Here is a 27,614-nt window from a genome sequence, read left to right on the forward strand (position 1 = left end):
CCACTTTCACTTTCATCAAGGGGCTTTTTAGTTCCTCTTCACTTTCTGTCATAAGGGTGGTGTCATCTGCATATCTGAGGTGATTGATATTTCTCTTGGCAATCTTGATTCCAGCTTGTGCTACATCCAACCTGGCATTTCTCATTTTGAACTCTGCATATAAGTTAAATGAGCAGGGTGACAATATACAGCCTTGATGTACTCCTGTGCTGATTTAGAACCAGTCTGTTGTTCTATGTCCAGTTCTAACCATTGCTTCCTTACTTGCATACAGATTTCTCAGGAGGCAGGTCAGGTGGTCTGGTATTCCCATCTCTTTAAGAATTTCCACAGTTTATTGTGATCCACATAGTCAAAGGCTTTGGCATAGTCAATAAAGCAGAAGTAGATGTTTTTCTGGAACTCTCTTGCTTTTTCGATGATCCAGCGGATGTTGGCAATTTGAACTCTGGCTCCTTTGCCTTTTCTAAATCCAGCTTGAATATCTGGAAGTTATGGTTCACGTACTGTTGAAGCCTGGCTTGAGGAATTTTGAGCATTAGTTTACTAGTGTGTGAGATGAATGCAGTTGTGCAGTAGTTTGAGCATTCTTTGGCATTGCCTTTGTTTGGGATCCCTCTCCTGGAGTTATACCTTTTTAAAAACTACTTTTTCCCCATGTTTAAGAATTATGTGAACAATTTAGAAAAATTGTGCAAGTTTAGTTAAATGTAAGTATTTTCAATGGCTTGAAGACAAATGAGATGTGTACTGTTGAACCAAAAAACTGAGTGAGTAGTTTGACTTAGACACAGGTGAAATAAGAAGAATGCATGCTCAGTCACTAAGTTCTGTCTCACTCCTGCAACCTACTTCCTTGTTTATTTGGGAAAGTTGGCAGGAAAAAATAATAAGTGTAGTGAAAATTGAAACTTTTCTTTGTTCTGTAGACTCTTTTTTTAAAAAGAAGTATTTTTGGTTGGTTTATAGACTTTTTAGAGAAGTTTTAAATCACATTGAAAAGTTTCTGTTAAAATCATATCTACTGGTATTAAAGAAGAGAAAACCAGTTATAGATACATGAAATATATTCAGTATAACCTTCACTTTTATCACTAGTCTTCCTAAATCATGATGATATATCCAGAAATTTACTGTAGTATCATCATGAAGTTTGTTATATCTTAATTTAGAAATACTGGTTGTTGGACATTGAACCTGAGTATGAGGCTAAGCTTCTGCCACTGAATAGAGATACTACTTTTTTGTTCAAGACATAAAACTCTGAGAACCTCAACCTTCTCATAGGTAAATGAGAAGTTTATAACATATGCTATATAAGGGCCCCTCTGTTTCTAAAATTCTCTTTAAAATTCCTAAATAACAAAATGAGTTTTTGTCTTGTCCTTCAGTGGTTTTTCCTTCTTGCTTCTAGCTGATTCTTGGATAATTTGCCTCCTACAGTTCTTTCTTTCTTCTAAATATTTTTGTTTCCCTAAATGTACTCTAATCTGATATTTTGGATTATTTATATTCAAATCAGATATAACTGGTTTCTATGCTGTGCCATTGTTGAAATTTTTTTCAGTAAGTTTTCTAATCATGAAAAAGTATAAATTTAAACATTTTCTCATATAATTTGGTTCTAAATCTGTTCATCTGACTTTTCTCTAAAATGAGACCTGCTGCTGCTGCTAAGTCGCTTCAGTTGTGTCCGATTCTGTGCGACCCCAGAGACGGCAGCCCACCAGGCTCCCCTGTCCCTGGGATTCTCCAGGCAAGAACACTGGAGCGGGTTGCCATTTCCTTCTCCAATGCATGAAAGTGAAAAGTCAAAGTGAAGTCGCTCAGTCATGTCCGACTCTTAGCGACCCCATGGACTGCAGCCTACCAGGCTCCTCCATCCATGGGATTTTCCAGGCAAGAGTACTGGAGTGGGATGCCATTGCCTTCTCCAAAAATGAGACGTACTGACAGAAAATTAGACAATTGTAAATCTATGATGAAAGGAACATGAAGTAATTTAGGTAACTGTTCTGTCAGTTTTCTCACTTTGATCATTGTTAACTGTTTTTAAAAATGCTTAATAAAACATTTAATATGAAGCAGATTCTTATCAGAACATAAATTAGAAATTTATAGCTATATAAATTGCTTTTGGTTTGCCACATTATTGGCTTTTCCTACCATAGATCTAAGCATAAATGTACTTTTTAGGTACATAAACATATATCCCACAGTGCTTGCTCAGTTCTTACATTTTACTATTTTAAAAAAATGTACATTTATGCATTTATGCTTAGATCAATGGTAGGAAAAGCCAATAATCCTGTATATCTACAGGATTGTAAATTACAGCAGCAGTAATATTTATGAATAATGAGATATCACTGTGATTTCTGTAATTATTTTGTATTGTTCATTCCTCCTTTAAAAAATTTCCTTCTTTCTTTAGCTCTTCTTTCCTCTTTTAGTCTCTTCTTTCCTTTCTTCATTGAATCTCATTTATTCATCTCATCCTTGTAATTCCTTATCGTCAGGTGTGATAATTCCAATGAAAAACAGACCTAATTTGGTAAATAAAATACATAGCTCCTATGTATTTTTCAAAGAGATTTTAGAGTTAATTTGATAATGAGGTTTAGTTGGGGAAAAAATGATTATTAAAATCAGTATAAATTGTGTTGTTTTGGTTAGTGGAATTTCTGTTAAGAGTATTTATACCAGGATTTCTTAGTCTGGGCTTCTTTCCCTTTGATTTGCTTTTGGGTTTGGGACCATGGCTTCCCTGGTGGCTCAGAGGTTAACGTGTTTGCCCACAATGCGGGAGACTTGGGTTCAATCCCTGGATCAGGAAGAGCCCCTGGAGAAGGAAATGGCAACCCACTCCAGTATTCCTGCCTGGAGAATCCCATGGACGGAGGAGCCTGGTGGGCTACAGTCCATGGGATCGCAAAGAGTCGGACACGACTGAGCGACTTAACTTCACTTTAGGACCATAGCGTCTAGCATATATTCAAAGGGCCTGTCACCCCCAAAAGTTAAGAAGCACTGTAATTTAGACAAAGCATCTACCCAGAAAAGCATCTGTTGCATCTTTCAACCCTTAAATTCTCTTCTTAAGTCACATACATTTGCCACTTCTCCCACAGGATTCTTCTTATCATGATCCTAGGTCTTTTATTCATGGTCTCAGAAATCTTCTTCTTAAGCTTTACTTCTTAAAAAATTAAAGCTTTACTTATTAAAGCTTATCTTCTTAGCTTTACCAAAGAGCCTACTCTTTGCTTTATTCAGATATTGCTGACGTAAAATATGATTTCCTAAGACTTCTTATGCATGAAATAAAGTTATTTTCTTACCTAATACTCTTCTAGTGAGAGAGTTTTCAATACAAAACAATGACTACTACATTATATTTGACTTTCTGATCTGATATAGTATTTCTTGTTTGTAAAAAAAATACTTAAAATGATTTTGATAATAATTTAAAAGCTAGTTATCACTCAATAACTTGCTTGGGTGATATGAGTATCATTGTGGGGGAATATTTTCCCCCTAAGTAGGAAAGTATTTTACTTGAAAAACATTTCTGTTGTTAGGCTCTATAAATCTTTTACTCAAAGGAGTGTGTTTTGAATTAGACTTTTAGGCTGTCTTGTATATATTCACAACATTAAATATGTCACATTAATTAACAAAACGCAAAATTGTGGTAATATTTTTTTTTTAGTTGCTTATTCAAGAGCTACTCTTATTAAATCAATTCTAAAAACATAATATGTTGCTGTTTTGATATCCAGTGGGATATGGATTCTTGCAAATTATATGTAAACTACAAATCACATATTTGGCAAGTGATCAATAATCCTGCTGATTAATTAGGCAAGGGTGAAGTAGGTCACATGATATCAGGATAGCAGTTGCTGTGTCAGAGACTTTATAGTTTATCAAGACATGATAATACTCCATGGCTGCAACATGGCAGAAAGCAGAGGGGTAATTAAAGATAATGCAAATAATTGATTAAAAAAAGAGAGACATCCAGTCAAGTTCCAAGGTCAAAAACTCCACTACCAAAATCCAAAATAAATCCTATCAGTTAGCCAGCAAGTGTTTATTACTCAGATTTTTGTTATGTAAACGGTGACATAGAAGATATAAAGTATAGTTTCTGACATTTTGGAATTTACAGTCTAATTGAAGAGAGCACAGTAACATGTGAGAAAGGATGTATCGTCAAATGATAAATTCTGTGGTCCTATCAGTGCCTTAAAAATTCAGGTTAAACGTGTATCCCACAGTGCTTGCTGAGTTCTTATATTTTACTATTTTTAAAATGTAGTTAATGAACAGAATAAACAACATCACAACCAAGTTATTACTTTTATTGTAATTTATACTTTACAGTAATTTGCAACACCTTTTAATACTTCAGTGAATGTAAAAAGTACATTTCTTTATGTGAAAAGCATTATTGAAATAAACTTAAATTTATTAATAGCCATTATTTTTCCTTTCTTATAAAAAGTATAGTCATTAAGCTTATTTAATTTGTAGACTGTTATTTAATGTCATTTGTAATTTTGTAATAAACATATGGTCCTGTTTATTTTTATATTAAATTGTTTTAACAAGTTCTACTCGAGGAATTTGAGAGAACTTGTAAAAGAAAATAATTTGGGGTCCATATTATATTTCGTGCATATATGATTTGTATAATTATAACAATTGTATCATTATAATGATAACTTCTGTTAGCTTTTTTCATATCACACCATAAACACTTTTTTATGTAGCTCAAATTTGTTATATTTGCTGCCTATAAAATAGTCTGATATGTCATAATTTAGGTAACTGCTTCCTTTTGTTAGTCATTTCTAATTTTCTACTGTTACAATGCTTTGGTGATTGTCATGGGCATAAAGTTATTTTTTTCCTTTGAGATTATTTCCTTAGGAAAGAATTTCCAGGAATGAGAATTACTGGGACAAAAGATATGACTTAGATATGTTCATTTACACATATATTATGTAACTTATATTCCAAGGAAGTATTGGAATAGCTTTAATACCCTTCCTGATTTCATCGTGTATCCAGAGGTGTGCTGTTGTACACAGATTTTGAGAAAGTGAACTTTACATGCTTGAGAAAAAGTATTCTTTCTAATGTAAATGTTTTTGTAATTTTCAGTGACTAATGAAATTACTTTTTAATTTTTCCAGAATACTTGTGATGCAGAAAAGTCTTATGAAGTGTTATTGAGCTTTGTGATAAGTGAACTGTCTAAAGGAAAGTTATACCATGAAGAAGGAACTCAGGAGTGTGCAACGGTATGCTCTAAGACCAGATGTAGTGGTTATTTAAAAATTTAGATTTTCTTGACATTATGAACATGACTTTTTAAGCTATGTCTATTACATTAATAGAATGAATTGTTCTGATTTTCCTTTTTAACTTTAGATTATCCCTGTTGCTTGGTCTCCTGAATCCATGGAAAAATACTTACAGGACTTCTGCTTACCATTTCTCAGAATCACCAGCCTTCTTCAGCACCACCTTTTTGGGGAAGATTTACCTAGCTGCCAGGTATAAGTTTGGATAGAGAGTAGGGAACCTTTTTTTTAAAATAATTAACTAATTTAAAAAAATATACCGATACAATATTATGCTTATATCAATATCCAGAACTGCCATACAAAGATGAAGGTGAAAGCGTTAGGTCGCTCAGCTGTGTCTAACTCTTTGTGACCCTGTGATCTGTAGCCTGCAGGCTCCTCTGTCCATGGAATTCTCCAGTCAAGAAAACTGTAGTGGGTAACCATTCCCTTCTCCAGGGGATCTTCCCCACTCAGGGATCAAACCCAGGTCTCTTGCATTCCAGGCAGATTTCTTTACTGTCGAGCCACCAGGGAAACCCCCCATACAAGAATATGTTACTCCAACTCAAAGGAGTAGATATTTAGAATATTTACTATTATTGTTACTTTTTTATTTGTTAGTATCCATCCATTTTTATGGTAATATTACTAATATTTTATGTTAGAGGAGTTTTTGATTAGATCTGTGATAATAAATCCCAGTACTTGAACAAATGATAGTATTCATATTGATATATTTTTCATATTGATATATTTTTCATATTGATATATTTATTACTAATCATCACTGGCTTTTAATATCCTTTTTGAAGGATATTATGTTGATCAGCAAGCTGGTTGTTTAAAGATCTGATGGCATTTATATAATTTTAGAATTTAAAAATATTCAATTTGTAGCCAATTAAAACTTGAATGAATGATCACTGATTTAATCTAGTTTATAAAACTGTGGGTCAGTATGAGTAGGCAAAAAAGTGGAAAAGAAAGTAGGAAACCAGAAGGTAAGTAAATCAAGCTGTGTTTATAGGATTATGACCCTGTCATTATTTGTCATTCATTTTCAGGGAATTTTCTGTGAGAGTTAAATTACTTATCATATTTATGGTCTTTGAAGCCTGCATGCAGTATAGCAGAATTAAGCCGTTGATTATTCCTTCTCTCTTAAATAATTGACTATTGCATTAAATAGTTTAGATTCATTTTTTTTTATCAATAGAGCAGGAAGATATAACAGTTATAAATATATATGCATGAAACAACAGAACCTCAAATTACATAAAAATTGACAGAATTGAAAGAAGAAATAGACAATCCACAATTACAGCTGCAAGCTTCAATGTTCTTTCTTAGTAATCAATAACAAATAGAAAATCAACTGGGATAAATGAGACTTGAACTATACTATTATTCAACTTGATATAACTGACATCTATAGGATATTTCACCAGACAGTAATAACAGAATGCATATTTTTAAAAATGCACATGGCCCATTCACCTAGAATATACCATATGCCAACCCATAAAGCAAGTAACAATAAATTTAAAAGAATTGAAATCACAAAACAGTTTTCTTACCACACAGAATTAAATTAGAAAATCAATAACAAAGAAATACACAAATCCCCAAGTATGTGAGAATTAAGTAGTATAGTTCTAAATAACTTAAGTATCAAAGTAGAAATCACATGGAAACCAGAGAACATTTAAACTGAGTGAAAATGAAAATGCAGCATAGAAAAATTGTGAAATGCCACTAAAATATTTCTTGGAGAGATACAGCTTCAAATGCTTATATTTGAAAAGAAGAAAGGTCTAAAATCATTTATCTAAATTTTTACTTCATGAAAAAAGGGATAGAGCAAATTAAATCCAAAGCAAGTTTAAAAAAATTACAAAAATCAAAGCAGAAATCAATGACATAGTAGTGAAACAGTAGAGAAAATCAGTGAGTTCAGACAAGATCAGGCACGTTCAGGGTGATATGGCCGTAGACCATCCATGAGTTCAAAATCTGGTTCTTTGCAAAAATCAATAAAATGGATACACGTAAATGTCAGGAGCTCAGCTAAGCTGGGAGAGAGAACTGAGTTGTTAGGTACTGGACGGGATGATTAAAGCTGCAAGCCACAGATGAAAGAGTTAAGCCTTTAAATCAGTTACCATTGGTAGTATATACAAGAGGCTAAAACCAGGGAAAATGCTGATTCCTCATTCATCACCTCATAGAATGAAATGGTGTACCAGTTGAGGGTCAAATGGATCAGCACAGATGTTAAGGGAGTCTCAAACAGAAGGCTCTTTCAGTGTTATGTACTCTGAGGTGGAGAGTGGGTGAGGGGGTTGGGACAGGAGTGGAAAAGTGCTGGGTACTGAGTCAGAGTGGGGAACTGGTGTACTGAGTCAGAGTCAGGGTTTCACCTTTTTCCCTTCATAAGGTGCCCTTGGCAGAAGTGTCAAAGTGACCCCTGCCCGAGGCCTCAGATAAAGAAGCCTGGGAATAAAGGCACCAGGGCTAGGAATGTAACTATGTGAAAGAGCATGACTCACGGGGGGCCTGAGACCATGCCTGCACATCCCTTCAGAGACTGCAGAGCACTATGTATTGTGAATTCCGTGTTTTCACTGTTCTTCTTTATCCACACTGACAGTCTGTGTCTTTTTAACCAAAAGTCACTGTCCTTTTGCTCCATATTAACATTTGACTTCCTAGTGTAGCTAGATTCTATAGACTACCAGAGAGTCTATAGATAACTGACAGTGCTATTTTTAAAATATGTAAATATATAAATGAAGCAGATGCTATGGTACTTAGGAGTTAAATTTCAAAGAGAAATATTATGGGAATATTGGCTATAACAGCTTGGAGCCTTTTTCTTTCTTTGCTCCTCTTACTCCCTTTATTTAGTTGAATCAGTTAAGAAAGTTTTCATACTATCCAAAAGTAATTGATGAGAATGACAGAGTATCTGTAGTGGGAAATGCTTATGAGAAATGTCTTGAGAATTTTCTGTTTTATATCTAAAAGGAAGAAGAAGAATTTTCAGTTCTTTCCAGCTGCCTGGGACTTCTGCCAACATTCTACCAAACAGAACATCCATTCATCAGTGCCTCCTGTCTGGATTGGCCAGTTCCGGCATTTGATATTATATCTCAGTGGTGTTTTGAGATAAATTCATTTACTGAAAGACATGCTGAACAAGGAAAGGTATGTAAAAAGAGATACACTCGCTATAGTGGTGATATGCCAATAGGTAAGAGAATACTTAATTCATACTTCCTAATGGTCTAGGGAACCTAGAATGGTCAAAGACATTTAGTTTTTAATTCAGTAGAACTGTTAAGATGTCCCTTGATGGAGGATAGGACACGGTTTCCTTATGACAGTACTAAAGCCACAGAAGAATCCAGAATATCAGGGAAACAAAAATTAAAGACCAAAATCTTAGGTCTAATTATGAGAGATGGCACTCCCTGGTTCCCAAATCTGTGTATTCCATCTATAAGGGAGCAGTCACCCTTATGTACTGGTGCTTGTTTAGCTCATATACCTCATTCTGTAGGACCATATACTTCATTCTATAGGTGTTTTCTTCTAGTTGGTACCATCTAAAAATTCATCAGCAAAGAAGTTGATTATTTAAAAGACCAGTGAGTTTTTCAGATGATTGACTACCAGTTAAGATCAATTAATTCATAGACATCCACCTCTTGCCTTACATCTTTCTGTATGAAGAAAATCCTTTGACTAGAGACCATGTGGTGTATGCTGCTGGGCAGTTTACAACCTAATCTAGGTAAGTATCAAGGTCAGTGAGGACAAACTGCTGTTCTTTCCACTGATGCAAGGGTTCCATATTTAATCAGCTCATCACAGAATATGCAGTCTTTGGAGTCAAGAGCTGGGCACTGAGTATGACAAATGCATATTGTAAACACATATGTTGTCCTTATCCTTGCTTCCATGGCCACTTTATCCATGAACTTACTGATAAACACCAAGCTGGATAATTGGTTATTGCATTGATTAAGATGTATTGTGGCTGTTAGTACTGTGAGAAGATCACCAGGTAAACTGCCAACCTGTATACAGTTTCTTAAAATATAGATTCATACTACATTTTATGTGTTTTAAGTGTTAAGGAAGTAGCATTTAGAGAAAACATAAATGCTATTTCCAGTATTTTTATATAAGTACAAGAACAAAATATCCTATAGGGAAATTTAACTGATTTTTTTTTTCATACTTCCTGACAACATTTATGAAAAGAATTGTAGCCCTAGCACTGACAGATACAAAAGCTCTCAACAGCTTGAGGTGTAAGATTTTTCATCTTCTAGAAGAGAAACTCCAGATGATAAAGTACTGAAATAGAAATGTAAATTATAACCATGATCTTCCCCAAAAGAAAAAGCCAATGAATTGTTTGATCACACTCGGGTCTCCTGCAAGGCAGGCGGATTCTTTACCATTTGAGCCACCAAGTGTCCTTTTGCTTATCTAAGAAAGGTCCAAAACTTAGTTTTGAAAAACGTGTAACTGTTTAAAATTATGCATCAAGAATATTAAAAAAAAATACATCTGCATATATTTTCCTTGCATCCTTAGTTATATTTCATATTTTTCTTTTAAAGTAATAAGAAATTTAAATGTTTGAGGGTGCTTAATCTAAAATTTACATCATGTAGTAATTGAAAAAGCGTGAAAGTTTTAGTTGCTCAGTCGTGTCTCACTCTTTGCGACCCATGGACTGTAGCCCGCCAGGCTCCTCTGTCCATGGGATTCTCCAGGCAAGAATACTGGAGTGGGTAGCCATTCACTCTCTTCTCCAGGGTATCTTTCCGACCCAGGGATCAAACCCACATCTCTTTATGTCTCCTGCATTGGCAGACGGGTTCCTTACCCCTGGTGCCACAAAGGGACTTAAATTAAAATAGAATATATTAAAATAGAGAATGATAATTTTTTTTTTTTTTTGAGAATGGTAATTCTTGAAGGACTATTTTAGTCTTTTGTAAAATGGAAATGGCAAGAGTGTTTATAAAGAAAGAAAAAGCCACATTCTTGGAGACAGATTTCTTAAAAAAAAAAAAAAGAAAGAAAACAGCCTTTAAAAAACAAATATTTTGTATAAGTAACTTAAATGCATAGGACTAATGAATATTTTTGAATAATGTTTTAGGCGTTGCTTATCCAAGAGTCAAAATGGAAATTGCCACACCTTCTACAGTTGCCTGAAAATTATAACACCATTTTCCAGTACTACCACAGAAAAACCTGTAGTGTCTGCACCAAGGTTCCTAAAGACCCTGCCGTTTGCCTTGTTTGTGGTACTTTTGTATGCCTGAAAGGACTTTGCTGCAAGCAACAAAGTTACTGTGAATGTGTATTGGTAAGCAAGAGTAAATAGTCTAAAATTTATGGAAACTCAAGTCTCATATCACATGGAAATGTGGTTTGTTTTACATACAATGCAGTGTGTATTACATACAAAAATATGGTCAAACCAACTTCAGATTTAACTATTCTTTGAGTTAAATACATGATACATATAAGGATCTTGATTTTGTTGTTGTTTTACATCCAGTAGAAGGGTAAAAACAAAACAACAACAAAAAAAAAACCCACTTAAGGTTTTTTATGAGTAAAACCTTTCATAAGTGCAGCTCCAGTTCCTCTCCCTACCCCCCTGTCCTGCCCTTTAATGAAATATATGTTTAGATGTTATGCTGTGGAACAACCGTTAGATATGCTGTTCTAGACACTAGCTTCTGAATTAGATTTAGGTTAGCTCTTAATTGATTTCCTAGATAATCCTTATCCAAATTCTTCCAATGTATTGTTAATAAAGGATTAAGAATGAGATTATAAGTTTAACTTAGATGAAATCTGATTTTAAAAAATTTAAATATTTCTGTATTATTTAGAAGACAATTAGGGCATTATTCATTTTCTTTTCTTGTGAAGTCTATTTACATTTTTTTATTTTTTAGCATTCTCAGAACTGTGGTGCTGGAACAGGGATTTTCCTTTTGATCAATGCATCAGTGATTATCATCATTCGAGGCCACCGCTTCTGCCTCTGGGGTTCTGTGTATTTGGATGCTCATGGAGAGGAAGACCGAGATCTTAGGTTAGATGTTCATGGATATATTCTCGTGTTTTATTCAGCTTTGGCCAGTAAGAATAATGTGCCATTCCTGGCTTTGTAATTGTGTTGATAATAATAATTATTCTTTATTTTAAGAAATTCTGGCAGTCATTAATTTAGAGCTGTTTCTAATTGGGGGGATATTTTCCCCATATGGTGTTAAGGAAATACAAATAAACCAATTCCCTAGGTGAGATTTTTGCCATAGAGTTTTTAAAATGTGTGTGAAAGCTTCATTGTATTATATTATTTTAATGCTTTTTTTTTTCTTTTCATTCTAGGCGAGGCAAGCCTCTCTACATTTGTAAAGAAAGATACAAAGTTCTTGAACAACAGTGGATTTCTCATACTTTTGATCACATCAATAAAAGATGGGGTCCACATTACAATGGGCTGTGACTCACCACCTTGGCATTGCATTATATCATTTTCATTAAGAATTTATCAACAATAAGCTTTAACTTAATTTGGGGGATTAACGCTTTTGCTGAGGGAAAAAAGAAAACATACATTATAAAGCCTTTCCAAAATTAGGTGCTTGGTAATCACATTAATGGTATAATAATTTTTTTTTTAATATCTGGAGAGCATAACAAGTAACAAGTTAAACCATTCTTTAGTGGTCCTTTTTTTGTTTAAGTCCACAATTGATAAGAAGCACAACTTGTTGACAAAATCATTTTAAAATGATTCTCCCAACAGTGCATATCTGCTTTTCATTGATATTTAGAGTGGGTGTGATTTATTTAAAGTTTTACTGCTTCTTTATATCTGTGTGTTTTAATTTGCATCTGCTAAACATAATGCATCCTTTCCCTCTGCCATTCTTGTGTTGATTTGAGATTTTTGCTGTATGTAATTAGAAAAAAATGTAAAACATGATTTATGTGAAATATTGTATAGTAAAAGTTGGTCTAATAGTAGAACTTTACAATTTTTTCTTATTGTGAGGAATCTGTTAAAAGTTTAAGGCTTTGCTGAAAACTTAATTCATTCTCAGGAATTTCATAAATATTCTCCCCAGGTAAATAATTGAAATAGTTGTAAAATAAGTAGATAGCTGCTGTTAATATAATACAGTACATTTAGGGGGGCATTTGTGTGGTTGGGGGAGTCCCTAAAAATCAAAATTTGCCATTTCACTTGGATAAATTACTTGCGGTAATAGCAAATAGATTTTATTATAAAATCAGAAGTTTTAAGAACATACACATGGCAGATTTTGATTCTGTGCATGCCCACCTTTTATTACCAACCAAGTTTTTGTTTAAATGATTGGATTGGAAAAAAGCTCTGACTTCCCCACAAATGGAGCATAGTTTTGGAACTTTCCTTCTCAGCTCAAGAGGTTCATCTGTATTGTATTTGTGCAGTGTAATCATTGTTATTTCTGCTTGGATTCCTAAAAGGGAAAAAAAAAAAGGCTCAATGGTGATGATCCTCATGAGTGAGCTGTACACCTGCATTCTTGTTTGAGACTGCTGGGAAAAGCAGTTTATGTTTGTAGGATTTTTAAGTCAGTAAGAATGGAAATGATTGAGCTAAAACCCACTCTGTACTTACAGAAGGAAGATTACAGAAAAGCATGTTATATATTGCTGCCACAATTTTTCTTCCAAATGATTCAATAATTTGATGATTATTTAATATATATAGTACTATCAAGCAATTCCTGGTACTTTGGACTTCCATGGCTTGTTATATAAAATTACATTTTTATGTGTAAAAATAAACTAAAAAACATCTAATGGTAAAATAAAATCACAGATCTGTGTTCTAAAAATTGTTGAATGACATGATATTACAGGATATAAAAATGGACTTTAAATGATGGCCTTGCATTAAAATAGAACAGTAAATATTCAAGTATGTTCAAAAAATCAAAAGATTACCTATGAACCTACAATAAAACACATGGAAATAGCTTGCTATTTTTATATACATTTCCAAAATATTAAGATAACTTTCTGAAAGACTAGAATGATTCTGTTTAATTAAGTAGCTGTCCTTTCCAACACATTGCTACTTTTTAAAATACTGTATCATAAGTTCAGCCTGTCATATTTTTTGCATTGGTCATTATGGATACCAGACCATTTGTAAGTGTGATTGAAGAGCAAAATGCTAATTTACATCTCTAGGAAATACTGTTACAGGATTCATGAACTTGGATAATTCTACAGTTTGAAACTCTGATGCTATATATACATGGTATAATGTATTCAGACTTTGATTACTACATATTTAAAATGGAATGTTTTATGGTTGTGCATATGGATGTGAAGTGAAAATATTAGCCTTAACATTAAATTTTGGGTATTTGATAGTGTTTATTTTGATATTGGTGAATTAGTCACCAGTAAAATTTTAAAAAGCACTTGGTTGAAAATTGTACTTGAATTACATACATGCATGCTGCTAAACTAGAACTTTAATTTTTCCCCCATAACTTTTATAAGTCCCATTTATAAACCTACTTTTAAAAATAACAGGTCCAAGGTAGAGTGATGTGTGTATATTATTCAAGAAAATGTCCTGGTGTGATATCTTGTATGAATGATCATTTAAATACAGTACATTACTGTAGAAGCTAAATCAATCTTTATAATTAAGCAGAAATTACAAAACTAGGAATAATCAACATTGTAAGATATGTTAATAAAAACCTACTGTCACTTGGTTTGTGAAAGGTCCTTAACATGCTTATTCTTACATGTTTTTATTTTTTCAAAGATATTGACAATAATATATGTGAGTGAGCATAAATGAAAAGATCAAAGCATAACATAACTAATAGTTGCTGTAAGGTGGAGTTAATATAAAGCGTTTGCTTTTCCATTAACCTTTTATTTACAGAGCTAGTTCCTGTTCCTTCTTTGTCTCATAACTAATATAAAACCTTTGCTAGGTGCAGTATGTGTTTTTAGAAGCAGGAAATGGGTGAAAGAAGAGGAAATGGATTTTTGGAGAAGCAAATGGATGTGCTGATCTGAAGAACACTGCTGTGGTCCCTTTTGCTCCCTGATAATTCCCAACTAGACTTTAGGAATCTCAAGTGCTTTAGTTCAGTTTAGTCGCTCAGGCATGTCCGTCTCTTTGCGACCCCATTGACGGCAACATGCAAGGCCTCCCTGTCCATCACTGTCTCCCAGAGTTTACTCAAACTCATCTCCTTGAGTCTGTGATGCCATCCAACCATCTCATCCTCTGTCGTCCCCTTCTCCTCCAGCCCTCAATCTTTCCCAGCATCAGGGTCTTTTCCAATGAGTTAGCTCTTATCATCAAGTAGCCAAAGGATTGGAGTTTCAGCTTCAACATCAGTCCTTCCAATGAGTACTCAGGACTGATTTCCTTTAGGAAGAACTGGTTTGATCTCCCAGCAGTCCAAGGGACTCTCAAGAGTCTTCTCCAACACCACAGTTCAAAAGCATCAGTTCTTCGGCACTCAGCTTTATTTATAGTCCAACTCTCACATGCATACATGACTACTGGAAAAACCATAGCTTTGGCTAGACAGACCTTTGTTGGCAAAGTAATATCTCTGCTTTTTAATATGCTTTCTAGGTTGGTCATAGCTTTTCTTCCAAGGAGTAAACATCTTTTAATTTCATGGCTGCAGTCACCATCTGCAGTCATTTTGGAGCCCCCCAAAATAAAGTCTCTGTTTCCACTGTTTCCCAGTCTATTTGCCATGAAATGATGGGACCAGATGTCATGATCTTAGTTTTCTGAATATTGAGTTTTCAGCTAACTTTTTCACTCTCCTCTTTCACTTTCATCAAGAGGCTTTTTAGTTCTTCTCCTTCTGCCATAAGGGTGGTGTCATCTGCATATCTGAGGTGATTGATATTTCTCTTGGCAATCTTGATTCCAGCTTGTACTTCATCCAGCACAGCATTTCTCATGATGTACTCTTCATATAAGATAAATAAGCAGGGTGACAATATACAGCCTTGACGTACTCCTTTCCCTATTTGCAACCAGTCTGTCGTTCCATGTCCAGTTCTAACTGTTGCTTCCTGACCTGCATACAGGTTTCTCAAGAGGCAGGTCAGGTGGTCTGCTATTCCCATCTCCTTCAGAATTTTCCAGAGTTTGTTGTGATCCACACAGTCAAAGGCTTTGGCATAGTCAATAAAGCAGAAGTAGATGTTTTTCTGGAACTCTCTTGCTTTTTCTATGATCCAGCGGATATTGGCAATTTGATCTCTGGTTCCTCTGCCTTTTCTAAATCCAGCTATAACACCTGGAAGTTCTTGGTTCACGTATTGCTGAAGCTTGGCTTGGAGAATTTTGAGAATTACTTTGCTAGCGTGTGAGATGAGTTTAATTGTGCAGTAGTTTGAGCATTCTTTGGCATTGCCTTTCTTAGGGTTTGGAATGAAAACTGACCTTTTCCAGTCCTGTGGCCACTGCTGAGTTTTCCAAATTTGCTGGCATATTGACTGCAGCACCTTCCAGCATCATCTTTTAGGATTTGAAATAGTTCACCTGGAATTCCATCACCTCCACTAGCTTTGTTCATAGTGATGCTTTCTAAGGCCCACTTGACTTCACATTCCAGGATGTCTGGCTCTAGGTGAGTGATCACACCATCGTGATTATCTGGGTCATGAAGATCTGTTTTGTATAATTCTTCTGTGTATTCTTGCCACCTCTTCTTAATATCTTCTGCTTCTGTTAGGTCCATACCATTTCTGTCCTTTATTGAGCCCATCTTTGCATGAAATGTCCCCTTGGTATCTCTAATTTTCTTGAAGAGATCTCAGTCTTTCCTTTTCTATTGTTTTCCTCTATTTCTTTGCACTGATCGCTGAGGAAGGCTTTCTTATCTCTCCTTGCTATTCTTTGGAACTCTGCATTCAAATGGGTATATCTTTCCTTTTTCCTTTGCTTTTGTCTTCTCTTTTGTTCACAGCTACTTGTAAGGCTTCCTCAGACATCCATTTTGCTTTTTTGCATTTTGTGGTCCACTGGAGAAGGGAATGGCAAACCAGTATTCTTGCCTTGAGAACCCCATGAACAGTATGAAAAGGCAAAAAGATAGGACACTGAAAGATGAACTTCCCAGGTCAGTAGTTGCCCAATATGCTACTGGAGATGAGTGGAGAAATAACTCCAGAAAGAATGAAGGGATGGAGCCAAGGCAAAAACAACACCCAGTTGTGAATGTGACTGGTGATAGAAGCAACGTCCGATCCTGTAAAGAGCACTATTGCATAGGAACCTGGAATGTTAGGTCCATGAATCAAGGCAAATTGGGAGTGGTCAAACAGGAGATGGCAAGAGTGAACATCAACATTCTAGGAATCAGCAAACTAAGATGGACTGGAATGGGTGAATTTAATTCAGATGACCATTATATCAACTACTGTGGGCCGGAATCCCTTAGAAGAAATGGAGTATCCATCATAGTCAACAAAAGAGTCCAAAATGCAGTACTTGGATGCACTCTCAAAAACGACAGAATGATTTCTGTTCATTTCCAAGGCAAACCATTCAATGTCACGGTAATCCAAGTCTGTTACCCGACCAGTAACGCTGAAGAAGCTGAAGTTGAACAGTTCTATGAAGACCTACAAGACCTTTTAGAACTAACACCCCAAAAAGATGTCCTTTTCGTTGTAGGGGACTGGAATGCAAAAGTAGGAAGTCAAGAAACACTTGGAGTAACAGGCAAATTTGGCTGTGGAGTACAGAATGAAGCAGGGCAAAGACTAATAGAGTTTTGCCAAGAGAATGCACTGGTCGTAGCAAACACCCTCTTCCAACAACACAAGAGAAGACTCTACACATGGACATCACCAGATGGTCAACACCAAAATCAGATCGATTATATTCTTTGCAGCCAAAGATGGAGAAGTTCTATACAGTCAGCAAAAACAAGACCGGGAGCTGACTGTGGCTCAGATCGTGAACTCCTTATTGCCAAATTCAGACTTAAATTGAAAGTGGGGAAACCACTAGACCATTCAGGTATGACCTAAATCAAATCCCTTATGATTATACAGTGGAAGTGAGAAATAGATTTAAGGGACCAGATCTGATAGACAGAGTGCCTGATGAACTATGGACGGAGGTTCGTGACATTGATTGAGCTGTACCTTGTTTGAATTGACAGTCCTTGCCCCTGCACCTCCATCCTGTAGCTCACCTGTCAGTTATCAGCTAGGAACCCATTTGTGTTCACAAACCTTTTTTCTGTTTTATGTATTTTGATATTTATTGATTTCTGTGACTTAGATGCTGACTGAAACCACCAAAGGCTTGGAGGTTACAATAGTGTTAGATGTGGCCCAAGGGTTTCTGTAACAACTCCAGGATAGTAACTGCTGTCAAATTCCTGTTGTTGGCTTGTAGTTGAGGTCATGTTAACAACAACAAATAAAATATAGTATTAATCATTAGAATCAAAATACAAAGATATTCACTGGTGGTTATGCCTGACACTTGATGGTTAGTGGGAGTCATCACTAGACTTGTGACTGCCTCAGCCCCATGTACAGCACATAATTCTTTCCTTTAACTTTATGATGTGGCTGGATGATACCAAGTACTACTTAGGTCCTCAGGGGTGAGCTGAATGGCAGCATGATCACTTCTCTATTCGTGGCACTTCAGGCTCTTAATAATAAGGTATATTAACTGGGGAAGAACTGTGTTTACCATCCTAGTTGGCAGTGCTCAACCAGCAGCAGAATGAAAGTGACTTCAACTGATGCAACACAATGAGAAGTCATCATCGGACATTGTATAGCCTTTGTGTGGGTTAAATCAATGTAAGATGCAGCCATACCAAAAGTCATGCAGCTGAGCCCAAGATCGGGCTAGAGAAGGGGTCAAGAACACAAATAAAAGCTCAAGGGGAAGGAAAAAGGACAAGAGAAAGGAAAAAGTCCAGAGCAAAGAGGAGTCTGATCAGATTACCTCTCATCAATGCACAGGAGCAGAATAAGAGTTGGTATTGAACAGGTCTAGTGTATTTGGGGTCTTGAGGTAAATGATAAATGTTTAGACATATGGTAGGGGAGAATGGGCTAGAGATGGAGGCACCACAGAAATCATACTGAGGTTCAGTCAGTCGAAGCCATAACATTCAAATGGAGGCAGTTAGAAAGGTTCTTTGACTTTACAGTGGCTCCTGAGATCAACAGGGCTTTTGTCTCATGATCTGTTTATGTAGTACATTTTAAGGCAACAGCTACATTCGTCATACATACTAGAAACCATAAAAAAGCATCAAGAACTAAAATTTACATCATACACTTGTATGTGTGTGTGTATTTTACAAAGAGGTGGAAAAATAAACATCGTGTCCAACTCTGTGACGCCGTGGAGTGTAGCCCGCCAGGCTCCTCCATCCATGGGATTCTCCGGCCAAGAATACTGGAGTGGGTTGCCATACCCTTCTCCAGAGAATCTTCCCAACCCAGGGATCCAACCCGGCTCTCCTGCATCGCAGAGGTTAAAAGGCCTCTTATTTAAAAAAAAAAAAAATACAATGAGGTTTTTGGTATACATGTGAAGAATGAATTATCATCTGCAAGATGATAGGACCAGATTGAAAAGGAGAAAAGAGGCCAATCGGAAGGAAGGAAAAAAATGTGAAATCCTAGAAGGAAGGATATTTTAAGAGAAACTAATAAACATTAAGTGCTGTGGAGACATTAAGTGACATACAAGCTACAAAAGAACTCATATTTTGGACTAACTGGTATCTTTGATGAGTATAGCTTTGATGAACTGGTGGCTGCAGAAGTCAAGGTGTGGCTTCTGGAGGTGAAGAAATAGAAAACTGACAATGAGGTGAAGGAGTAGGACACCATTTCTGACTCCCCAGCACATCTGTGACCTACCTGTGTCTACAGGATACCTGGTCGTGTTTGCATCAACATTTACTTCCAGTTGGTTTCTGTTTTAATTCAGATGGTGTGTTACTATCTGAGCTTAAAGCATAAAATCAGCAGACCTGGGTTTGAATTACCTCTCTTTATCTCAATATATTTGTTAGGAATGTGCCTTTTTTCTAACAACAAAAAACCCTGGCTAAGCAATGGTTTGAGGAAGGAAAAGGTTTATTAGTTTCAAGTAAAAGGAACTCTGAAGGTAGCAGACCAGGAAGGGGCATCTGCACAAGGAAATTGCTATGGATCTAGGCCCCTCCTGTTTTTCTTTTCTACACTGTTAGAGTGTGTTATTCAACCTCATTGCTACTGTGAGGTTGAAAGCAAGATAACTGCTAATTTTGTTTTCCAGGCAGGAAAAAAGGCTGAAAGCTTCTCCTGAAGTTTTGTCCTTTGTTTAGCAAGAAAAGTTTTTCCCAACACACTTTTACATATATCTCATTAGTCAGTACTATCAGATGGCCACAACCAAGTGCAAAGAGATCTGGGAAGGGAAATGTTTTAGCTTTTGATCCGCTATGCTAGAGGAATGCAACGGGGAAAAACAGATTGTGCGTGGCTTTTTGATAGCTAGCTGAGTGCCTGCCACACTTTGGTTTCTCATCTGTGCAAGGAAGACAGTAGCTAATACTATGAGTAAATGAACATAGACACTTAATAGATTCTAGTAGTGGCAGGTTAAATGATTCAGACTATATTAGTTGTCTATCGCTGTGTAACAAATTACCCAAAAGATAAATGCAGTAAAACAGTGCTCGTTACATCACAGTTCTGTGAATCGGACACCCAGGAGAAGCTTCGCTGAGTAGTTCTGGCTCAGAGTGTCTTAGGGTTGCAGTTCAGGTGTCAGCCAGGGAAGCAGTACATCCGAGGCTTGCATCATATGGATACTCTAAAGGAATCAAAATTATGTAACCTTCTCTCCAAGCTTCTCTATACATATTTGTTGCTTGCCTAAAATGCAATTTAAGCAATTTCTCCTAAATGTTCTTGCTGCTTTAAAGGAATAGTTGCTTCAAAGAAATTACTTTCTAGTTTTCCACTGTTAATCCAATTAAGCTCTGTAAGGATGCAAACCTATAATCCTCATCTATTATATTATTACCATACAATAACTGCTGTTAAAAAAATTTATCACACATAGTTTATTTCTTTGTAAGATGATTAAACAGTAGGGTTCTCTCAGATTTGTGGGGAAATTAAACTCTTGGCTCAATGTCTTTTCTCCTACTTGTAGCTGGGGACACTGATCTTATTTTTTAGAGGAAAATAAGACTGCATGGTAGCTAGCAGGTCTGTCTCCTGTTACACATGTTTTTAAGCATTTTCCCAACCCTCTTTTGTAAGCTCACTGATATTTAGTCTGGGAGGTTGGGGAAATTTTTACAGCACAAAGATACTTTAACACTGGAGTTTCAACAATCCCATAGTTTTTTTTTTTTACCAACTCCACTAGAGGGCACAGTTGAGCGGGCGCTAGATCAAAACCCTGAGTTGCTGGAAAATGAAGCAAAGCCTGTGAACCAATTATCCTTGTGATGGAGAAAGCATTTGTGAAAAGTATTTGCTCCTGTTGCATATAATCTGAAATGGATGAATAGAGTTGAGTGGGAGTGTCCCCACTGGTCAGAATTCTTGACAAAATAGAAAGATGGGAGAACATTTGAAAATGTGAGTGCAATTTGAACAAATGTCTCTAAGGTGAAGTTGATTGTGTTACTACTATTCATGTTCATTAGCAAGTTACACACACACACACACACACACACACACACACACACTCTGCCCTCCTCCCCTGACAGGAATCCTTGTTGATCAGTCTACTTCCTTTTTTTCCTCTCTCTCTGAAAATACTTTCTAAGTGATGTCAGTTTTCAGCCAGTTTGTGGCTCTAGTTATAATCCCTTGGGCTTTTTTAATATACTTTTCTCCTATCGATATTATCCATTTTATCCAAGAAACATTTTAACAGCCTGATGTTCATAAAGCTTCACCTTAGATATTAGGATTGATATAGAGTGGTGAATTCAGCTAATGACTGTGAGAGGACATTGTGCTTGGCATTTTGTCCACATTATATTAGTTCTTACAGCAACCCTTTTGGACAGACATTATATCCCCATTTTACTGATGAAGAAATTAGGCTGAAAGGCTGATTTATGCAATATCATACAGTCAGTAAAGGTACTGGAATTCAAATGCTAGTTTAAAACTCTTTAGTATTTTGCAATATCAAAAATGATTAAGGTGGCCACTGGCCACAGTGTTAGAAATGTGCATGAACCATATTTCTAGGCAGACTTAAATAATTGTTAAAATGAAGTGCCATGAGAATGCCAAGAAGGATTCATTCCATGTGAGAGATCAAAGAAGGCTCAACTAAGAAGATGGCTTTGAAAGTGGCCCTGAAGGATGCATAGGTTTTTTATTAAACAGGTAAAAGGGATTGGGGCCTTCCAGGCTGATAAGGCACAGCAGAAGCAAAGGCAGGTTAGCTGTAGGGCACACGCTGTATCTGGGGAGTGAAGTCCTTTAAATGCCAAAAGGAGTGTCCCATTAGAAGTGGAGTAGGTGTCTGATTAGGGGAGTGATTTGTTTCATTCGGAGGTTTGAGGGAAAGAGTGCTGTGGCACTGTGGAGGAGGGATTAAATCATTGATTTAGTGGTTCACCTGAGAAATAATCAGGATCTGAGGGAAATGGAAAGAAAACTAAGAAACTGCCAAAAGGTGCTCAAAAGCCCAATCTATTGGATACTGGAGTGAAGGACATGGGAATTGAGTTCCTGAGGGTTGTAAACTCTTACATTTTAAAAATTACTTTAATTACTTATTTTTTAAAGTTATTAAATTACTGAGTGGGTAATGATTCTAGGCACAACAATGGGGAGCATGGTGGGGGACACTTTTTGTTGGCACGCAGAGTTGAGTTCAGGCCAGTTCTGGGGTACCATGGAGTTATCCTATGGTAAATTGTCTGCAGCTTGTGATGCAAACCTGGAATGAGTTCTGTGAGGCCATGAGGAAAGGACACAGTGGACAAGGGCTGAGTATTGGGAATACTTCCATTTACAGGGAAATGTGGGTCTGGTTACTGAGGGGTACGTGGTAGTACTTGTTAGATTAGGCAGGTCGATATCACTGACTAAGGGACTAAGGAGCTTGAGGATTGCAACTTGTCTCTTAGTGAATAGGAGGCCAGAGATAAGTGTCTGGGACAGAGTGCGGGAGATGCAGAGTAGAAGGTGAGGAAGATTGTGCAGGAGTTCTGGGGGCAATGGAGCAGGAAATTAAAATCTCTTCCTGCTTAAGAGCTCTGCCTCTCATGGGAGCTACCAGCAAATGTGGGAGGTCCCCAACCAAGATTCTCTGACACACTGGAAATTTTGGCTTATTGACAATTAAGTCTTCTTCCACTTTCTTCACACCCACCTCCCTGGGTGTGCTCCCAGACAAGGCTTTTAATTCACTCTTTATTTACTGTTATCTTTCTTAAAAGCAATCTCTGACTACAAAGGGTAGCAAGAGGTAGATCTTTGTGGTGATGGAATAGTTCTGTATTTGTAGTAGCAGTTATACAAATCCACATGAGATAAAGTGACACCCACACATTTACCTATGTTTTTTTCCTAGTATTGATATCATACTATTGTTTGGGGTGAGGATATTGGGTTGTCTCTGTACTAGCTTTGCAACTTCTTGTAAATCTCTAATTTTTAAGGCAAGTGATTCTGTTCAGTCCATCTCTCTTTGATATCTTTGTTTTAGACCTATTGACAACAAATTTGAGGCCCTTCTCAATACCCTTTAATTGTGTTTAAGCATCAACCTTGAAGTTTTTTTTTTTAATTCCTTGGATTCAGTTCCTTCTGCTTCCAGATCTGACTGGCTAGCCTCCAACTCTAATGACAGTCTATCTCCCACCATTATACTTATTTTACTATTTTGAAAAAGAAAAATATACTATCAAAAAGGTATACTTGCATGTGTCCACATATATAAGTTTATAGGACAACGGTTCACCAGTTAAGGGGTTTAACAATGGCTAGATGGGCTTTTTTTTTTTTTAACTCACCCCTCCACCATGTTTATATATGTTCTAGGTTCTTGTATTCTGTCCAAAAGATCCTTACTCAGACAATCTTCCACCTTTTACTGTAAGAAAATAGAACAGTAACAGAAATAACTGCCCCAAGATGATTCAACCAGTGAATTAGGCCAAAGGCTAAATTAAATTTTTCAGGCCTTTCAACTGTAACTGTTTACTAAATTAGTCACTTAAAAAAAAAGAGCTTACCAATACTTATGATAAGGACCAAATGAAAACCAGACAGTGCGCCTGAAAGAAGTATCAGACATTTTTATATTCTCTGTGGGGACTGATGATAGGAAGTAGGATAGAGTATTATAGAGGTGTTTCATGTATTTATTTACATTAAAGCAACGTGTATTTATTGAGGGCCTTAAGTTCAAGACCCTGTGTTAGCTGTTCCTGGGAAAACAAAGAAGTAAAATGTCCATGTTCTCATGGAGGTTATAGTGTGGTTGGTGAAACATTAATTTTCCTATAAACAGTACTTAGCAATGCAATTATAGTATGAATTACAAATGGCTAGTATAGTAAAAACAGACAACTATAAATGTAGTATAGTAAAAAATAATCTTTAAAAACTTCCTAAGATTGGAGACACTGATGTTGAGGAATATGGACCTTGAAGGAGAAAGGGAACAAGAGATATTTAATACAAGAGAGGAGAGGAAAGTGGAAGACTAATGTTGTCAATCTCCTGGGAGGAAAGAGAAAGTAATTGTTAAAAGCACAGATGTTTCTTCTGCTTACTTTGGAGTTAATTTACTCTTCTTTTTTTAGTTTCCTAGGATGGAAACTTAAATTATCAATTTTAGATCTTTCTTCTTTTCTAATAAAGAGTCAATCTATAAATTTCTCTCTAAGCACTGCTTTTGCTGTGTCCCAGAAGTTTTGATAAGTTGTGTTTCCATTTTCTTTAGTTCAAAATACTTTAAAATTTCTCTTGAGACTTCTCTGAATAATGTGTTACTTAGAACTGTGTTGTTTAATTTCCACATATTTTGGGATTTTCTGATTGTCTTTCTGTTACTGCTTTCTAGTTTAATTCCCTGGGGTCTGAGGGAAACCTTGTATGATTTCTGGTCTTTCACAATTGTTAAAGTGTGTTTTATGGCCCAGAATGTGGTCTGTCTGGTAAATGTTCCATAGGAGCTTGAGAAGATTGTCTCTTCTGCTGTGGTTGGGTGCAGCAGTCTGAGATGTCAGTTATAGCCAGTTGATCAATGGTGTGGTTGAGTTCAGCTGTGTCCTGACTTTCTACCGGCTGGTCCTGTCTGTATCTGAGAGAGGGGAGTTGAAGTTTCCAGCTGCGATAGTGTGTTTGAACATTTCTCCTTGCAGTTCTACTAGTTTTTTTTTGTTTATCTACTGTTAGGCATGACACATTAAAAATTGTTACATCTCCTTAAAGCATTAACCCCTTTACCATCATATAATGCTCTTCTTTATCCCTGGTCTCTTTCCTTAGTTTTAAAAGTGCTCTGTCTGAAAGTAGTATAGCTACTCCTGCTTTCTTTTCATTAGTGTTAGCATGGAATCTTCTCCATCCATTTACCTTTCATCTACACATCCTTATATTTAAGGTGAGTATCTTGTAGACAATATATAGGTAGATGGGTTGTGTTTTCTGATCCAGTCTGACAATCCCTTTTAATTGGTTCATTTAGACCATTGACATTCAAAATGATTATTGATATAACTGGATTAATATTTACCATATTTGTTACTATTTCTATTTGTTGACCTTGTTCTTTATTCCTATTTTTGTCTTCCATCCTTCCTGCTTTTTGTGGTTTTAATTGAGCATTTGCTATGATTCTATTTTTTTTCCTTTCTTAGTGTATCAGTTATCCTTTTTAAAAAAATTCTTTAAAAAACGATTGCCCTAGAGTTTGCAATATACACTTACAATTAATCCAAATCCATTCTCAAATAACACTTACCATTTTATGGGTGGTATGGTACCGTATATTAACAAAATAATCCTAATTCCTTCCTCCCCCCTTTGTACCACTGCTGTCATTCTTCACGTCTATGTAAGTATACAAAAGCCTGTGTGTGTGTAAAATCTAATACACATTGTTGCTATTATTATTTCAAACACTGTTCTCTGTTAGCTCAATTAAGAAGAAGCATAAAAATTTTAATTTTATCTTCACTTATCCCTTCTTTGAAGTTCATCCTTTCTTTATGTAGGTCTAAGTTTCTGACCTGTGTTATTTTTCTAAAGAACTTTTAACATTTCTGGCAAGGCAGGTTTACTAGACAACAAATTTCTTTTTGTTTGAGAAAGTATTTCTCCTTCACTGTTGAAAAATAATTTGACAAGATACAGAGTTCTAGGCTGATGGTTTGTTTTTGTGTCTTCCTTTCAACACTAAACATTTCACTCCATTCTCTTCTTGCTTGAATGGTTTCTGAGGAGGAGTCAGAGGTTAATTCTTACCTTTGCTCCTCTATAGGTAAGGGTTTTTTCCCTTCTGGCTTCTTTCAGGATTTTTCCTTTATGTTTAATTTTCTGTAATTTCTGAAGACGACATGCGGTGTAGTTTCTTTGTTTTGTTTGTTTGCATTTGGCATTTATCATGGTTGGTGTTCTTAAGCTTATTGGATTTGTGGTTTGGAGTCTGATGCTAATTTGAAGAAATCCTCAGTCATTACTGTTTGAGATATTTCCTCCCTTCCTTTCTCTCCTTCTCCCTCTTGTACCCCATTTGTGTGTGTTTCACCTTTTGTAAACTGTCCCACAGTCCTTGGATGGTCCTTTTTCCTCAGTCTTTATTCTCTTTGCTTTCTGGCTTTTGAGGATTCTATTGCTATATCCTCTAGCTCAGAGTTTCTTTCCCCAACTGTATCCAGTCTACTAAATGCCTATCAAAAGCCTACTTCATTGCTGTTGTTGTTGTTATTTTTTTTTTTAATCTCTAGCATTTCTTTTTGGTGCTTTCATGTTGTGTGTGTGTTTTCATCTTTTGGTATATCTTATTTTTTTCTTGATAGCCAGACTTAATTGTTTAAAAGAAGTAATGTAAACAGGTGTAAGTAATGCGGCGGTGAGATATTGGGGGAGGGGAAGCACTCCACTCCTGTGATTGGGTTTCGGTCTCCCCCTCCCCCGTCAGGTAGGACATGATGGCATAGAGCTGGCTGGAGTTGGGTGTTTCCCTTCCCCTGGTCTTAGACTCTGAAAATACCCCAGCAGATGAGGCTCTGGTAACTAGTCTCACTTGCTGGGGCTTTCCCAATGGCTCGGCAGGTAAAGAACCGCCTGCAATGCAGGAGACACAGGAGACGCGGGTTCGATCCCTGAGTGAGGAAGATCCCTTGGTGGAGGAAATGACAACCTAGTCCAGTATTCTTGCCTGGAGAATCCCATGGGCTGAGGACCCTAGCGGGCTACAACCCAAAGAGTCACAAAGATTCGGAGAGGACTGAACACCTAAGCAGCACACAAAGGACTTGTTAAAGAGGGTACAGTACTCTGGCGCATTTCAAAATAGTTCCTCTTCCTCCCCCTGCCAATCGTATGAGGGATTTTTCTCCTGTAGTTCCGGTGGGAACCAGGTCAAACTTCTGGAGGTAAGTCTCACAGTATTGTGGGCCACCCATAACAAGGTCGCATTGGAGTTTTAACTCTCAGCGTTGTCTTGCACGCTGAGCCTCCAGCACTTGTCGATTGCATTCAGGTTTTCTTGCTCCGGCTCTGGCGCCCGCAGATGTTTCCAATGGTGAGTCTCAGTTTCAGTAAACTGCAGCTCTCCATCTTTGCTCCTCTCTTCAGTCTTGGAGACAGCAGTTTGCCTTATGTCCTCCCCTCTCTTATGGATCCAAGAGAGTTGATTTTTCAGTCTGTTAGCTTTTTACTTCTTAGGACTGAGTGACTGCTTCAAACTCCTTAATTGTGGAAACGGAAACCAGAAGTCCCAGAGGATAGATTTTTGAATGGAAGAATCTTCTAATTAGCTATTTCATCATGGGTGAGTTATACAGAGTCTCTGGTCTCAGTTTTGTAGTCTATAAAATGAGTGTTTTAAGGGCACGGACTTCTGGGCTCAAAGGGAGGATTAAATAAGTTAGAATGGAGACACTCTTCATGTTTTAGATGCTCAAA

General features: G+C 36.5%; 1 protein-coding gene across 1 annotated transcript in view; it reads left to right on the forward strand.

Annotated features, from left to right (window-relative positions):
* The window catches only part of UBR3 (ubiquitin protein ligase E3 component n-recognin 3 (putative)), a 205,486-nt gene extending 192,052 nt beyond the window's left edge, over positions 1-13,434 (forward strand). Inside the window, 6 exon segments of the mRNA XM_010849413.1 lie at positions 5,205-5,312; positions 5,443-5,568; positions 8,388-8,567; positions 10,543-10,752; positions 11,354-11,493; positions 11,793-13,434. Coding sequence (XP_010847715.1) covers positions 5,205-5,312; positions 5,443-5,568; positions 8,388-8,567; positions 10,543-10,752; positions 11,354-11,493; positions 11,793-11,910 — 882 coding nt within the window. The 3' untranslated portion in view covers positions 11,911-13,434.
* The last annotated feature ends 14,180 nt before the right edge of the window (positions 13,435-27,614 follow it).

Source organism: Bison bison, unplaced genomic scaffold (assembly GCF_000754665.1).
Source record: "Bison bison bison isolate TAMUID 2011002044 unplaced genomic scaffold, Bison_UMD1.0 scf7180017864282, whole genome shotgun sequence".
In the NCBI taxonomy this organism is placed as follows: Eukaryota; Metazoa; Chordata; class Mammalia; order Artiodactyla; family Bovidae; genus Bison; species Bison bison.